This window comes from Doryrhamphus excisus, chromosome 19 (genome assembly GCF_030265055.1).
Source record: "Doryrhamphus excisus isolate RoL2022-K1 chromosome 19, RoL_Dexc_1.0, whole genome shotgun sequence".
Lineage (NCBI taxonomy): Eukaryota > Metazoa > Chordata > Actinopteri > Syngnathiformes > Syngnathidae > Doryrhamphus > Doryrhamphus excisus.
In genome coordinates this window covers 130,282-146,788 of record NC_080484.1, presented here as the reverse complement: position 1 = coordinate 146,788, position 16,507 = coordinate 130,282, and the positions used below count along the sequence as shown (strand labels likewise).

Genomic DNA, 16,507 nt, shown 5'->3' with positions numbered 1-16,507 from the left:
AAGCGCCGGCGCCATTTTGGCTCTGGCACACCGCAAGCCTGGAACCGCCTCATTTTTATACTTACGTCACATCCGGTTTTGACTTCCCGGTTCTGCTCTGCTCGCAGCTGAGCTCATATGGCTAAGCTAACTAGCTTGCTAACTCCTACCTCGCTCACTCATCATGAAGACGCCGGTGTGAGACACACAACAACCTGCATGTCAGCCTCACTTCATGGGTCGTAGCAACCACAGACAGTCGGTCTACAACGTTTGGACTCCATGATCTGACTCAGAAAACTCAGATTAATCTCCTCCAGAATGTAAGAGTCTACCATTCCGTTGCTGTTTTGCTAAAGTTAGCTAAGGCATGTTAGCACTTTTTTGAAAGTTCATCCGGCGGCTCTTTAAAGTGTGTTTTGACCGTAAAGTCAATAAAGGTTTCTGAGTTGAATGAAAGTCAAAGTTTTAAGACCGCAAACGGAATACGGTGGAACTACTATGTTGCTTAAATGTCATGTAATGGCAATGATAGCTTAACACAGATTGAGCAACTGTAAAGTCGTCAAATCTGACATGACACTGTCACAGTAGTGACAGTAGTACAATGTAGTGAAGGTACACTTAAAATACATCTATTTAAAAAACGGCATAGAGTAATTGAACAATGTGCAAGCCCAACTTGGTAATTGTTTTTAATTCAAACGTCAAAATGAAAGTGAAATTCAGTCATTTAAAATATTCTGTTCCTGACCATGTCCAGATAGTCAGCTTTACTTCCCTATTTTTTATGTGTTTTACTTAAAACCAGTTCAAATGAAAGATCTGGGTGCGTTTTGTTCTTCCTGAGAATAAGGTGCTGTGTTTGTTTCAGCACATCCTGAAACATGGACGACCCAGACAGACCTCAGCGGAAAATGTCCACAGCAGGGGACAGCCTGTACAAAGTCCTGGGTCTGCAGAAGGGAGCATCAGCAGAGGAGATAAAAAAGGCCTACAGGTGGGTTCGCCAGGCTCTCAGGTCAGACTTGCTCTCCTCAATAGCTGTTTGGATTTCAAAGCAGTTTCTTTCTCATTGCAAGTCAGGAAAACAGAAATGATCTGTTCCAGTTATTGTACATGAAGGTATTACACAGCCCTTCTTGAGACCCCTACTTCTTCTGGAATCATTTGACTCCAGGAAGCTTGCGTTGAGACACCATCCCGATAAGAACCCCGACAACCCTGAAGCAGCCGAGAGATTCAAAGAGATCAACAACGCCAACTCCATCCTCAGCGACGAGAACAAGCGCGTCATTTACGATGAGTACGGCTCCATGGGTCTCTACGTGGCCGAGCAGTTTGGGGACGAGAGCGTCAAATACTACTTCCTTATGTCCAAGTGCTGGTTTAAGGTGAGCTGGGAACTCGGATCAGGGCTCCACAGTGTGACTAAATGTCACATTTTGCCACTAAAATTTGAAAACGTTTCTGTGCCACCTGAAACACAGGTACTTTATTTTACCAGCTATTTATACATAACATTTTTTTATTTAAAAAAAACAACTTAACATGCATATTTGGCTTAGACTTTGTCTAAACTCACTTTACGGAAAAAATATTGGGAATATTTCGTAGATTGATATTCAACCTAAATGGAAGAAATAGAAGAAATGGTCACACTAAAAAGATGGTTTGATGATAATAGATTGTCCTTGAACTTAAGTAAAACTAAATCATGCTGTTTGCTAACAGCAGAAAAGGCAAGAAATATTTCAATATTGAACAAAGAAAAATTGAGTAAGGAAATCAAACAATGCACAACGATGAGCCAATTGAAGAAACAATACAAGCAGTTGATGTTTGCTAAATCCAAGGATGAAGAGTCTTGAACCAGTCATGATGTGCTATATATATCACTATATTGACACGCACTATGGTACACATTATGGCATTGGATGCTCATATCACCCAGTACTTCGCTACGAGGTGCATTATTAAAAAAAACAAACAAAAAAAACCTTAAACTGTATTATAGAAAGCAGGAGGTGAACAAATGTAACAGTTAGTGATTGTAAAAGTACCAGATGGAGGGGTAGGATTTAATAAGCTTTGCTTCTTCCTACTCCTTTTGGACATGTGGAACTGGGAACTGATTATGGGATGCACTCAATTGGAATCTGATGCATGTTCTAATGAAATGAAACCATGACCAAATATATGGGCATATGAATTTTGGTGTATATCACCCAGACCTAGATACTTTGTTTACATATAACGTCACGGTTTGTTTCTTATGTTTTGTCAACTGCTGCACAAAAATGTGAATTGAATACATAGATCTGTTATTATTTTTCAAGTATTAATCATGAATACAGTAAAAATGATTATTTACTCTGCAGGTTGACGTCATTATGTGCCCGTCAATTTTCTGTTTGTGCTCCTAAAATCTTAAGTTAAGGACGTCTGTTCTCCTAGTAGAAAAAACCTTACCTTAAAATAAGGTCTTGAAAGCTGGACTCAGTCTGAGCACATCTTTGTTGCTGTTGTTCTTCAGGCCCTTCTGGTGTGTTGTGGGATTTTCACCTGCTGCTGCTGTCTCTGCTGCTGCTGCTTCTGCTGCGGGAAGTGCAAGCCCTCCGAGGAAGAGGAGAACGGATTCTACGTGGATCCCGAGGACCTGGAAGCGGAAATCAGAGAACAGGAGGATGGTGAGCGGCTGGTCTTGTTTTTTTGTTTTTTTTCCTCCGTGCCAACTGACTTCAATGTGTGCACGTTAAATAAAAGAAGTATCTAGTGAATTTAGTGCATCAGGGATCAGCTCTAAGCCCCTTCTTGTTAATTCATATATTTATTAATATAGTTTGAAAATCCCCAAGAGTGAAGCCGCAAAGCATGATGTGATGAGTGGAAAAGTCCTGTCGGCTCGTAGACGTACCTGATGCTAGCTTAGGTTGACTTTCAGGAACTGTATTGCATTGTGTTTCCCAGCACGAGACGCCGTAATCGTCATACAGCCGAGCTCTTCTGCCAATGCTGACGCCTCGGGCGCTGATGGAGCTGCTGATGCCGCTGATGCCGCTGATGCCGCCTCAGGTAAAGATGCTGCCCGGTGTGTCGAAGCAAAACGCTAAAAACTCATACACCAGTGACCTGCGCTACAACACGTGACATCACAAATGCTTTTAGCAAAACATTGCTAACCTTAACCTTCCTCTTGTTAGCTTTCTGGTATCATGTCTTATGTTAACGGCTGGGTTTTGTTCTTTTTGTTCTTTCCATGATCCAAATAGTAAATGTGAAATCAGCCAATCAAATGAGTGAATTCCCCTCACATGTCTGGACTTTGTTTTTCTGCTGGTATACTGGAAAAGCGGTCAAAATGAGAATCCCCTGAAGCTTCCATGATGAGAAGAGGAGCTGGTTGTCATTGTGTTGGCTAATTGGACACTTAGGATTTCAGTTTTGGTTCAAAATATTGCTTTATAATCATATTATTATACCTGGGTGGAAACCCACCCTAACAATACAGTGGTCCTCATTTCAACCAGACCATTTTAAAATGTAGTAAAAATGATTTTTTGGTTTTATTTAGTTGAAATAGAGTTTCCTGACAAAGTGAAAAAGCCTTGATGCAATAAACAAATGTTATGGGATTATTTTTATGCATTCAAATGTAAAACGGGCTGATAGCGTCCTTTGAAACACTTCTGGAACAGTAAGTAGTTGTGGCAATAAGACACCCCAGTGTTTCCCACATTTATCTGTGGCGGAATGCATTTGCACCACCACAAATAGATTTGGTGGTTATTATTTAAGTTTTAGTTTATTCTTGTAAAATGTTCTCATTAGAATCCAACTTTAGTCTCTAAATATTTGCGTAACATTACAGGCATTTTCTACTGTTTTTTTTTATATATATATTTTTAGATTATCTTACAATTGAAACTTTATCATTTTGACATTTAAAATGTACTTCTGATAATTGAACTTCATTGCCGTAATATTTAGATGTGATTGTAATGACAGTGTTGTGCACCCAGCATTTGAACATGCCAAACTGTGTCACCCACGGCAGGCGAGGACAAGGCCGTCGTCATTCAGCCCCACGCCAGCAACGGAGCCATACATCTGTCGGTGGAGGACTGAGTGGGTCAGGCTCTTGGTGGTCCTGGTCTTGGCTCCAAGTCTGGATGGAGTTTTTTTTTTTTTTCCTTTTTTGTTTACATTACAGCAGTTATTTTGGATTTATTTTTGCTTCCAGCTAGATATTTATCTTTTTAAAACATGCTATTTTTGAGGGGAGACCAAAGCCTCGTCTCCTCACGCACTTTAAACGCGTGTCAAAGTGCCAATGATGGCCGGATGTGAACGTGAACGATGCCAAGCAACTGCAAAAATGGACTGAACGGCACCAAGATGGCTGCCACAATCAAGGCCAAGATGACTCAAGTGAAGGTGCCATGTATTCAGTCTGATATGTACATCATGAAGTCACTTCCTTTTCCTGTTTGGTCCTGGCCCGTCGATGCGGCTGTTTGAGACCTTCAATCCAAATCCTGTTTTTATGTCCGTTTTTATTCCACGTATACGCAAGAGAAAGCCTTTCATTTTTAATCCAATTAGTTTTATTTCTTCGATGTACGTATATTATGTGTTGGACATCAGCAATATATTGAAATAACGAGTGTAGAAGGTGAATGTTTTTGCTTTATTTGTACTTACGGATGTATCTTCATCCCAACATTCCCAACGTGTATCTCTCCTGGATAAACGTTTTCTGATGGAATAAACTCAGGTGTCATTGATCCCACTGCGTCCCCCTGCAAGCTCATTGGCCGGCAGCGTGCTCCGCCTCCTGACAGATACCGCCCGTCGGAGCAGGTGGCTTTTCTCTCAGCAACAGTTGAGTCTATGGAGCCGTCTGCCGAATCCGAGAAACCGCTCCTGGAGTGCCAAGGGCGTCCATCCTGGTACGCGGCTCACATGTTGCCGACTCGTATTGCGTGTCCTCACCAGTTTTTCTTTCTTTCAGCGCTCGGGATCAACGCGCTTCTCACTCCGACGCCCCCCTTCCAGACCACCTGCAGCAGCTGGAGCGGTCCTGTGGTGGCGAGCTGGGTGTGACGTCGCCCAATGAAAGCCAGGCCAGATGTGCGGCCAGGAGGAAGCTCCTTGTTGCCTTGGCGATCAGTCTCATCTTCATGGTTGGGGAGGTGCTTGGTGAGTCTCCTATTTATATACGTATTGTGTGTATATATTATATAGCAATATTGGCTTTTTCACACTTCAGTGATTGACCGCCGCATTTTTAACATATTTATTTCATAATAATATTAATGTTATTATATCTATTTACCTAAATTAAGCATTTTCAAGCATAAAAATGGCAAAATGAAGTAAAATACACAAAGTAGCATGAGTCTTATTTTTGTCTTGGTGTGTAAAGGTGCATATAGGGGTGTTATTCCATGTCCACAGGGCTCTAATGTTTTCTGTAACTATGAAAATACGGCTGTTTGATTCTTTTAAAATATTTAATTGCATTTTGTCCATATTTAACTGGTAACATGTCACCCTTAATCACAGCTCCAAATAAGTTATCTATGATAAGTATGGATGTAAAACTCTTAAATTATTATGAATTTAATTTAATGCAATGCAAATTTTAAATTAAATAAAAAATTAAATGAAAATCATAATAATTTATAGTAATTTAAGCGTTTTACATCCATACTTATCATAGATTACTTATTAAATTAAATTCATAATAATTTATAATAATTTAAGAGTTTTACATCCATACTTATCATAGATTACTTATTAAATTAAATTCATAATAATTTATAATAATTTAAGTGTTTTACATCCATACTTATCGTAGATTACTTATTAAACTTATGAAATGAAATGATTCAATACTACATGACATTTTATGCATGGTGTCCCACTTTGACGGTTCTTGGACGCACCTTCTAACTTTCCTACACTTTCTCCCAGACTGTATTGTACATATTTTAAAATGCTGACACTATGCTGGAATACATAAATGTAATATTTGATCATCTTATTGCATGCTAATGTGCATATTTGTATGGAACACTTTCTGAAAAACAAATCCCAGGCTCATACTGGTGGCTGGTGGTTCTCCATTCTGAATGAGATGTTTTACACCACATATAATCAATAATGTCAAGTAGAGGCTGCGTGGTGGAGGAGTGGTTCAATCGTAGACCTTACAGCTCGGAGACCCGAGTTCAACACCACCCCTCGGCCATCTCTGTGTGGAGTTTGCATGTTTTCTCCGGGTACTCCGGTCTCCTCCCCCATTCCAACAACATGCTAGGTTAATTAGCGACCATCCTACAGGCGGGTACGCCGCCCACAGCCTGGCCATCATGACAGACGCGGCACACCTGCTGACTGACGTTGGAAGCATCGCTGTGAGCATCTTCTCTCTCTGGGTCTCAGGACGCCCGCCCACCCCCACCATGACCTTTGGGTGGCATCGAGCAGGTGACCCCTCCCATACAGACCCGTCTGTTGGTACTTGGACTAGATGAGCAGTGTCTGTCCTCCAGAGGTTCTGGGCATGCTGCTGTCGCTCATGTCCATCTGGACCGTGACGGCGGTGCTGGTCTTGTCGGCCGTGCAGAGGATCACAGACGGCGGCGGCGGCGATGGCGGCTACCACATTGACGCCGACGTGATGCTTCTCACTTCGGGCTGCGCTGTGGCCGTAAATATCCTGTGAGTACCGTAAATGCTGCAATCAACCCCTCAGTCTCCTATTGTCCACGGGTGCATGGTCGGTTAAAAAAAAAAAACACAGCTGTGGCTGTAGGCAACCTCCTGATGTCATTTTTTAAGATAACGTGATGTTTGAAGAGCTTTTAGTTATTGTTAAGGACCATGTGGTCAAATGAAGTCCACTTTCTCATGCACTCCAAATCATTCTTAAAGTTATATACAGTCTTCCTTCGCTGCAGATGCTTTATTGATCTCAAAGAGAAATATTAGTTCATATTTATTTATTGGAGTGACAGAAAAGTAGTAATTTTACAAGAATGCTGTAATGTTAATGTAAATAATGTAGGAAATGAAAAGTCATTTTAGTAGCATAGAGTTGAAATATTAAAATGTTTTTATAGTCATAATATTATACGAAACAAAACACAATCAAGTGTATTTTTTGGAAAAATTAGGTTGGGGAAAAATGTAATATTATGGGAAAAATATGAATATGAAAAAGAATTACAAGAGGAAAAATAAAAATAATCGGTAATGTAAAAAAAAATAATAATAATAATACCAGATTTGGAACATCTGTAATTGAAATAGAATAAAATTTGACTAAAATAATGTCGTAATAATAGTTGTAATACGGAGAACAAAATGACATATATGTATATGTGTGTATGTATATATACATATATGTACATATACATACACTGTATATACTGTACATGACTTATTATTGGAATAAAGGCCTCATATTATGGGAATACAATTTACAGAACAACAATTATAATAATAATAATAAATGGAATAAACCCGTAATAATAATTAGAAATGTAATGATATATCATAAATCAGTGAGCCATTAAAGGGTGGATACTCCCGGTTCTCTGGCCTTTCCACGTCTTCATGTTCTCCAGTCCTGCTTGACCCCTGACCCCTGACCCCTGTTCCAGGATGGTCGTGATCCTCCACCAGTCGGGTGTCTCTCACAGCCACGCCTTCTCCGCCGCTCACGGCAACGCCAGCGTGAAGGCCGCTTTCATCCACGCGGTGGGAGACCTGGTGCAGAGTGTCGGCGTCCTGCTGACGGCCGCCGTCATCCGACTGTGGGTGAGTTGCAGCACGCCATACGCCCGCCATACGCCCGCCATACGCACGCCATACGCCCGCCATACGCCCGCCAAAGTATCTTCATCTGAGGTTTTCTTCTTCTTCCTCCGGCAGCCTGAATGCCAAGCCGCCGACCCCGTATGCACGCTGCTCTTCTCGGTGCTCGTCATGTGGAGCACCTTGCCCGCCGCCAGGGACGTGTTCCGAGTGCTGATGGATGGTAGACCGGGCATCAAACATCATCATCATCATTGTTATTCTGATTAAGGTGCAATCTTCTTCCTGCAGGCGCCCCGCCCAACGTCTGCTACGCTTCCGTGCGGGACGTCCTGCTATCCGTGCCAGGGGTGGCGTCCCTACACAACCTGCACGTGTGGAGCCTGGACACCACCCACTGTTTACTTTGTGTGCACGTGACGGCAGGTAAGACCACACCATGCTTATCTAGCGCAAGTGTAAATACCACTTATAAGTCATGTACAGTATATACAGTATATACAGTATACGTTTGCATGGTCCATACCATTACAATTTTAGAAATGTATCACACACTGTTACCTTCCTCAAAATAGTTTTACTAATGATTTTGGATGTGGTAAGGTGTTTTTTTCCTTACTTCCTGCCAAACAATATGCTTTCAAATATTTCAAATGTTTAAAAATTCATTTTTAACAACTACTCTATTTCATTTTTTGTATTTGTTGTACATTTTTAAACATGTTTTATACATATACTTTTACATGAATTTTTAGAGCAGAACTAGCTTTTTTACACTTTTTAAAAATAAAATGCTTTACATGCATTTTTATGTACTAGAACGTTTTTTTTTAAACAGGACACCTTTTTATTTTATACTTTAAAAGAATATACATAAAAACATGTTACATTGTACTAGTTTTTTTTACTTTTTTTTAAAAACAATACATAAAAATAATTGAGAAAAAGAACCTTCAATTTATGAATATGATTCTTTTGAGGTTCATTTGAGCATTATTGTAAATAGAAATGGAGGGGTATAGTGACAAAAAAAGGCCAAAAGTATTAAAAGCAACATTTTCATGGATGAGGAAGCCTAAAAAGGTAACCAAGACATGAGAAGCAAATTTGATGGTAACTTATTGTTTTTAGTGTATTTTATAGCTGATTTAATACATGGGTCAAAACCCACCCGTTAGCATAAGACATGATACCAGAAAGCTAACACAGGAGGAAGGATATAGTACGATATATTCCAGACATTAGGACAGCTAAGCCATGCAGTAGAAGTACTCGCCGCTCGCTGACGTGTGATTGGATGTAAACGCTGTATGTTGCAGAGGACGACGCTGATCCACTCGTCGTCCTGGCAACAGCAACAGAACTCCTGCGTTCAGAGTTTGGCTTCACCGGAATGACACTCCAAGTGGAACAGTCCGGAACCACCAAGACGGACTGGTGACACCCCCCATTGAAAGATGAGGGAGGATGCTGCATAGACGTGGAAGTAGATAAAAAAAAAAAAAAAAAAAGTACCAATTATTCGTCACATGAGGGCGCCAGATGGCACACATAAGGAACTACTGAGGATTTGATTAGCGCTAAAATGTCTGTAGAATGATGTAGAGGCAAACTCTTGGGATTTTGGTTGCATGGAAACATGTTCTGCAGCAGTTTGTACAAATAAACATTCCCACGTTATTGTCAAGGCACAGCTGAGCTCTCCCATGTCCACGTGTACAAAAATAGTGCAGTTTTTAGCGCATCCCTAATCAGGACGTTGTCCGTCCTCCCGGTAGCGAGCGTAGGCCTCCCGGAACATGTCCGCGCAGGCGATTTTGGCTTTGAGTTTGGAGCAGATGAGGAATGATCCGCCCATCTTGCGATGCAGGGAGTAGGTCTCCTCGGGCGGCGGCGTCAGGCGCTCCCTCAGCATGACCGGGATGAGGCGGTGGATGCGCTCGGTGGTGCTCTGCGCGCCGAAGTCGAAGGGCTCCGACGAGGCGAAGGCCTCCCCCAGGGTCATGACGGCGTCCACGTGGGCGTTCTCCATCGCCTGAGGACCAAAAGTCGTCTGTTTGGGTTTTTGCGTTGGCGGCGACCAAAAAGTGGGCACGTTTGGTTTCTTACCTTGGACTCGAATCCAGTAAGGAACTTCATGTCTCGGGATCGCTGCAGGACGCCTTCTCTGTCTTGATGTGCGGCCGCGTTGATAACCTGGACCGCAACGGATGAATCAGAACATATGATGGCACTTGGAAAGCGACAATACATTTTTCATATCTACGAGAAAAATGACATTGAAAATGAATGCACAAAATATTAACATTTGAATTCAAATTAACACGTGAACTAGCACTAAAATGTCAAAACTATTGAAATGCATTCAAATTAATATGTGAAATAATACATAAATATGAATATATAATATAATATACATAAATATAAAATGCATCAGTAATGCATGAAACAATACATTAAATGTTTTAATTATATTTAAATTAATTCAGGAAATTCATAACATTTTAAGAATAATCAGTGGGGCTTTACTACTACTACTACTACTACTACTATGTACTACTACTACTACTACTGAAGTGACTAAACCACGACCTCCGGTGGCCCACAATGGAATTGCAAGCGTCAGGTCTTACCTCCATGTACGTGTCTGTGAAGGTTTTGTGAAATTGTCGCGTGGCTCCAAAGTCTAAGAGCGCCACCTGCCAACACGACAATCATGACTTGACTTTGGACGCGTTGGAAATAAAAACCACGTTGCAGCTCACCTTGTGTGTTTGCGGGTTGTAGAAGAAGTTGGACCAGTTGGGGTCCGTCTGCATGTAGCGGAACTCGAAAAGCTCCCTCAGGCACAAAATGAGGATTTGCTCACAAATCTATCCAAGAGGTGAAAGAAAGTTCCGGTGAACAAAGTTTGTGTTTGGAACACCAAAAAAAAAAAAAACGCTTATCCGGTGCCGAGCCGTACCTCGTTCCTGAGTTCCTGGGAGAGTTCTGTAGCCCGGTCCAGAGGGAAACCCGATACCAGCGTGGTGGTCAGGATGTGGCGGCTGCTCAGTTCGTCAATCACATCGGGCACGTTGAAGAACGGGTGGCCCTTCAGCAGCTCTCTGACACACACACACACACACACACACACACACACACACACACACACACACACACACACACCGTTACCTTCCTCAAAATAGTTTTACAAATCATTTTGGATGTGCTAAGGTGGTTTTTTTCCTTACTTCTTCCCAAACAGTAAGCTTTCAAATATTTTAAATGTTTAAAAAAATATTTTTAACAGCTGCTTTATTTCAGATGTACACGTTTTATACACATACTTTTGCATGAATGTTTACACATTTTAAAAATAAAATAGTTTCTTTTTTTACATTCTGCAACTTTTTTTTTTACAGAACACATTTTTCTTTTACACTAAAAATATATACATTAAAAAACATGCGTAAAAACATGAGTTTTTACGTAGCAGAAGTGTTTTTTTTTACACTTTTTAAACAATACATTAAAACAATGTTTGTGTGTGTGCGTGCGTTTTTACATACTAGAACTTTTTTTTTACAGAACACTTTTACACTTAAAAAATAAACAATTTTTGACATGCATTTTATATAGCAGATATAGCATGTTTTTACCCTTAAAAAATATAGAATTTGTTTACATGCTTTTTTTTTGTATATTTTTTTTGTATAACAGAACCTGTTTTGAATACTTTTTGTACATGAATATAAAGCATTATTAACTTTTTAAAATGTTTGACGGAATAAGCTGGTCTTATCAATGTTGCGTTGCGTTCGGCGGCAGCAAATAGTGCAGATAGCGTATGCCAGTTTACGGTATCAACAAGGCGTGCAGGACTCACTGGAACTTTCTGGTACACCGGGCCTCTCGGACGTAATCACATTCCAGCGCCAGCTCTCGGCTCATGACCTGGATGAGGTGCTCTGGGAACAGACCTGCGCAAGAAGGAGAAGAAATAAGGACACGGAAGCGTGGCGTCGGACAATAGCCGGTTATCTTGGAGCCGACGTGTGCGTGGCACCTGGAGGTAGAGCGTTGCTTAAGCTCAGAGCCGTCATGATGTTGCTGACGTCGCTGTCGATACTCTTGGAGACGGCGGGATACTGAGGGAAGATGGAGAGGTGGCGTTTTGCTCCTCTTGGCCGCATGCTTCTTTCTCACCTGAATCTTCATGGCCACCTCCCTGCCGTCTTTCAGCATAGCCAGATGCACCTGGCCGATGGACGCGGCCGCGAAGGGCTTCTCCTCAAAGTGGTCCAGACGCTGGCGCCAGTCGGGGCCCAGGTCGCTGCTGATGGCCTTCTGCACAACGCACAAGCCGTTCCTTCATTTCAGCCTCTGTGCACCCCCCCCCTAGAAACACACATTACCAGCATCTGCTTGGTGGGCATGAAGTCTGCACTCTGTCGAACTCGATCAAAGATTTTGGCCAGCTGAGGGTTAATGAAGGCGTCGTCTAAAGAGGAGTTATTTGATTGTTGTTATTCCTCAATACATCAATACATCAATACATCATTACATGAATACATCAATAAATCAATACATGAATACATGACCCCCTTAAGGCATTCTCTACATGAATGATGCAAACACGCCCAAAAAAGAGAAGATTGCCTGTGCCTAAATATTTTAATTTGTGTTTTTTCATACTTTATTCAAAGTATTTGATTTGTGGCGGGCTGCTCCACATTAATATACAGATACAACTCACTCACATTTCCCATGGGGGGGTGGGGGCGGGTCCACCTCCAGTTGGTTTAAGTTGGTGGTTGATGAAAGTATATCGTACGTGCACACCCCCACCGCGGTGTAGCCCCTCCCTACCTTGAATACTGAGCATCTGTCCCAGTTTCAACGCAGCGCCGCGGACTTTGCACAGCGTACGGACGATCCTCTCAGCGTTGGCTTCAGACAGGAAGGCGTTGGCATCCAGGATGGCCTTTCGATCGCCTGAAAACGTAGCAACATAACCTGGTGGATACGGTACGACCAAGTATTGTTTCATATTTCAGAAACAATATTCTACCTTGCTCTCGTTGAGGTTTAAAGGTTTTCTTGGCCACTTGAGCGATGGCGCCAAGGCCGAGTCCCACTGCCAAACCTGGACAAACGTACGCACACAATACGGATAGAACAATACGGATAGAACGCTATGGAGGCTGGATGACACCAGGCTTCATTCACCATGTGGCCATCGTAGAATGAACCCTCCCGTCAGCCAATCAGCATCTTCATCCCAGTACGCGGAGGCGGGGCTACACAATGCTAGCAAGTTAGCAAGCAATGAAGGCAAAAAGCCATTGCTACAATATAGTAGACGTCATAAGAGAAAATGAACATTTTTAACATGATTAGAGCCCTCCAGACATGAAATAACACCCCTATAGTCATCTGTACAATCCTATGATACAATATAGTAGACGTCATAAGAGAAAATGAACATTTTTAACATGATTAGAGCCCTCCAGACATGAAATAACACCCCTACAGTCATCTGTACAATCCTATGATACAATATAGTAGACGTCACCAGAGAAAATAGACCTATTTATAAAAAACCTATTTATGTAAAACCTATTTATGACCTTCTAAATTGGCTTCTTAACATGATTAGAGCCCTCTAGTCATAAAATAACACCCCTATAGTCATCTGTACAATCCTATGATACAATATAGTAGACGTCACCAGAGAAAACAGACATGTAAAACCTATTTATGACCTTCTAAATTGGCTTCTTAACATGATTAGAGCCCTCTAGTCATAAAATAACACCCCTATAGTCATCTGTACAATCCTATGATACAATATAGTAGACGTCACCAGAGAAAATAGACCTATTTATAAAAAACCTATTTATGTAAAACCTATTTATGACCTTCTAAATTGGCTTCTTAACATGATTAGAGCCCTCTAGTCATAAAATAACACCCCTATAGTCATCTGTACAATCCTATGATACAATATAGTAGACGTCACCAGAGAAAACAGACATGTAAAACCTATTTATGACCTTCTAAATTGGCTTCTTAACATGATTAGAGCCCTCTAGTCATAAAATAACACCCCTATAGTCATCTGTACAATCCTATGATACAATATAGTAGACGTCACCAGAGAAAATAGACATGTAAAACCTATTTATGACCTTCTAAATTGGATTCTTAACATGATTAGAGCCCTCTAGACATAAAATAACACCCCTATAGTCACCTTTACGATCTTACTATCTAATACAGTGGACTTAAAAAGAGAAATACTAATAGCATACTAACGCTAACATTAGCATTCTAACATTTTTAGCCATTTTCAGAGGTAGACACTTTGTTAGGTGTTACCATAGTAACATGAGCATACTTGCACACCCGCCTAATTATCTAACATCCTCCAACTCATCAACGAGGGGTGGTCTTGGACAGGAACAGCAGGAAGGCGTGTGAACGTACCTCCAAAACTCACTAGCCGTCCAATGCGAGTGACGGGCACTTTTCTCTCCCGGGCGCTTTCACTCAGCTGAAACAGAAACAGAAACCAAGAACATGAACGTCATTAAGATTTTTTTCTTTAATATTTCAACTTGATGTTACTAAAATGTTATCGTGTATATAGGCAGGAAGTGAACAAATGTAACAGTTAGTGATTGTAAAAGTACCAGATGGAGGGGTAGGATTTAATAAGCTTTGCTTCTTCCTACTCCTTTTGGACATGTGGAACTGGGAACTGATTATGGGATGCACTCAATTGGAATCTGATGCATGTTCAAATGAAATCAAACCATTAGCATTTTTGTTTCTATTTTTAGAACATTTACCCACTGTTAATAAACGTAAAAAGTGGCAAATGTCCACTGTGGACAACCTGCCTGTAGCTACAGCGTATACACACGTAGACGAGGGCCTATACCACTTGCTTGTAGGGCTTCACGTCCACCCTCTTGATGCTCCTCGCCTGGTCCACGTCCTCCGCTGTCAGTCTCCCCACTGATTGGTTGTCTCGGCTAAACATTCTGCTGCTGCTGCTGTGCGCACGTACGGGCTGGAGGGGCAGGTCCGAGCGTGACCTGGCCCGCTTGGTTCTTCCTCCACGTTCCGGGCCCGTACCTCCGTTCTGACCGCCACACAGCCAGGAAGGGAAGGTGGAGCATCCACGGACGAGGAGGTCCCCGTGTTTGTTGACCGTTTCCTGGAATCATTCAACATGACTTTGGAGCATCTGTGTGCAAGGTAGCATCTTCTCAGGCGTGCTATAGAAATGATATACGGTATGATGGACTCGAACATCATGCTAGGGTAGTAGTGCGTTCTTGGCATTTAGCAGTTGCTTCCAAAATATAAACCATGCTGTAGACTTGAATCTAGTGGCCTCTAGTGGTGAGCAAGCACATTGCAACCACATGAAATCCCTCCTTTTCCAGCTGCCGATTTTTTTTTTTAATATGAACGAATTTAAAAAACGGACACAATAATCAATATTCTACATAAATACAATGAATAATGAGTCTTGTTATCTCTATAAATGCATCGTTTGTGATAGAGATGCTGTATTGGATGCATTTTGATGCACTTAATTAAAGTAATATAAAATAAAGTGCATTTTGAGATCTTCAAATCTTCAAAAAGCTTGACTGTACGATACAATTACGTCATTTAAACATCTTCCATCCCATAATAACCCTTCAAGCCAGTAAAAGAAAGCTGGCAGCAGTTTGCAATAGTTGTGGCTCCACAAGTGGGGTCCACTCTCACCCGCAGCGATCCGTGATGGAAGCTCCCGGCGCCGGCTAGCCCTGCCGGGGGAGCCCGGCCCACAGCCTGCTTGATCCAGGCGAGAGCCACCGTCCGAAGCACCGCGTCGCCCGTCATGTTGCTCTGGGGCGCCCACCTGAACGGTCGGTAGTCTTGGTTAGAGTTTTAAAAGACATCATGGACGCATTGGTTGAATTGAGTGTACTCACCAACAAAGTGGTTCACCTTCATTTGACTCGACGCCGAGTCTAGTCTCGTCTCGTCTCCGCTCAAGGACACTTTTCTACCCGAGGAACACCCGCGGGGAGGTCCGCTCACAGTGAGGGAGGGGCAGTTCATCCGAATGGCAGCCTATCCACACAGAGACCGCCGCCACCGGAGAACGGAGGCCGCTGGGGAACGACTATCAGCCCGCTTGTCAGAGCCTAGAAGTCGGCCTCACGGCTGACGTGTCCGGAACGGGGCGGTCCCTGAGGTGGCCACGTGTGATGCGTTCAACGCACCATCGACGGCATTCGGAAAAAGTGATTCCGCTTTTCTTTCAGCGCCAAAGAAAAGTTTTTAAAAGTTGCCTATCTTATCTTATCTTGACTATGTTAAACAATTACACGCCGTTGTAGTTTTTCTAAATAAAAAAACAACTTAAAAACAATGAAATCGATTACAATATGTGTGTGGTACTTTTTACCATTACCACTTGTTCACCATTTATCATACTTTGTAGCATATATGGTAGATTTTGAGACATATTTTTTGAAATATCATTTGTAGATATGACGTGCTCCCTGAACGATTAAACATGTAGTTTTATTTTTTTTAAAGCCGTAGACTTGTGAGCTTGTATATTTAAAAATACGTCAATATTTAACCTTGGACAGCAGGGATGTCCAAACGTCCACCGAGGGCCACGGACTTCAAAATAAAATGCCAG

General features: G+C 41.9%; 3 protein-coding genes across 3 annotated transcripts; 2 read left to right on the top strand and 1 right to left on the bottom strand.

Annotated features, from left to right (window-relative positions):
* The first annotated feature begins 66 nt into the window (after positions 1–66).
* On the top strand, positions 67–4,766 carry LOC131106712 (dnaJ homolog subfamily C member 5-like). The gene is made up of 6 exons (XM_058056041.1): positions 67–302; positions 854–979; positions 1,160–1,373; positions 2,516–2,669; positions 2,950–3,054; positions 4,037–4,766. Exons 2-6 carry the CDS (start codon positions 867–869, stop codon positions 4,105–4,107), a joined length of 657 nt encoding a protein of 218 aa, XP_057912024.1. The 5' UTR covers positions 67–302; positions 854–866; the 3' UTR covers positions 4,108–4,766.
* A 97-nt stretch (positions 4,767–4,863) lies between these two features.
* LOC131106708 (proton-coupled zinc antiporter SLC30A2-like) lies at positions 4,864–9,766 on the top strand. Its single transcript, XM_058056033.1, has 8 exons — positions 4,864–4,931; positions 4,994–5,181; positions 6,328–6,474; positions 6,540–6,708; positions 7,653–7,809; positions 7,924–8,029; positions 8,098–8,232; positions 9,126–9,766. Exons 1-8 carry the CDS (start codon positions 4,873–4,875, stop codon positions 9,245–9,247), a joined length of 1,083 nt encoding a protein of 360 aa, XP_057912016.1. The 5' UTR covers positions 4,864–4,872; the 3' UTR covers positions 9,248–9,766.
* coq8ab (coenzyme Q8A, genome duplicate b) lies at positions 8,793–16,438 on the bottom strand. The gene is made up of 15 exons (XM_058056032.1): positions 15,786–16,438; positions 15,577–15,712; positions 14,735–15,013; positions 14,278–14,344; positions 12,860–12,934; positions 12,658–12,783; positions 12,204–12,289; positions 11,995–12,135; positions 11,855–11,936; positions 11,675–11,768; positions 10,772–10,913; positions 10,572–10,679; positions 10,440–10,505; positions 9,916–10,002; positions 8,793–9,841 (listed from the first exon to the last, which is right to left on the bottom strand). The coding sequence occupies exons 2-15, from the start codon at positions 15,691–15,693 to the stop codon at positions 9,554–9,556; spliced, it is 1,758 nt and encodes a 585-aa protein (XP_057912015.1). The 5' UTR covers positions 15,694–15,712; positions 15,786–16,438; the 3' UTR covers positions 8,793–9,553.
* Positions 16,439–16,507: the final 69 nt, after the last annotated feature.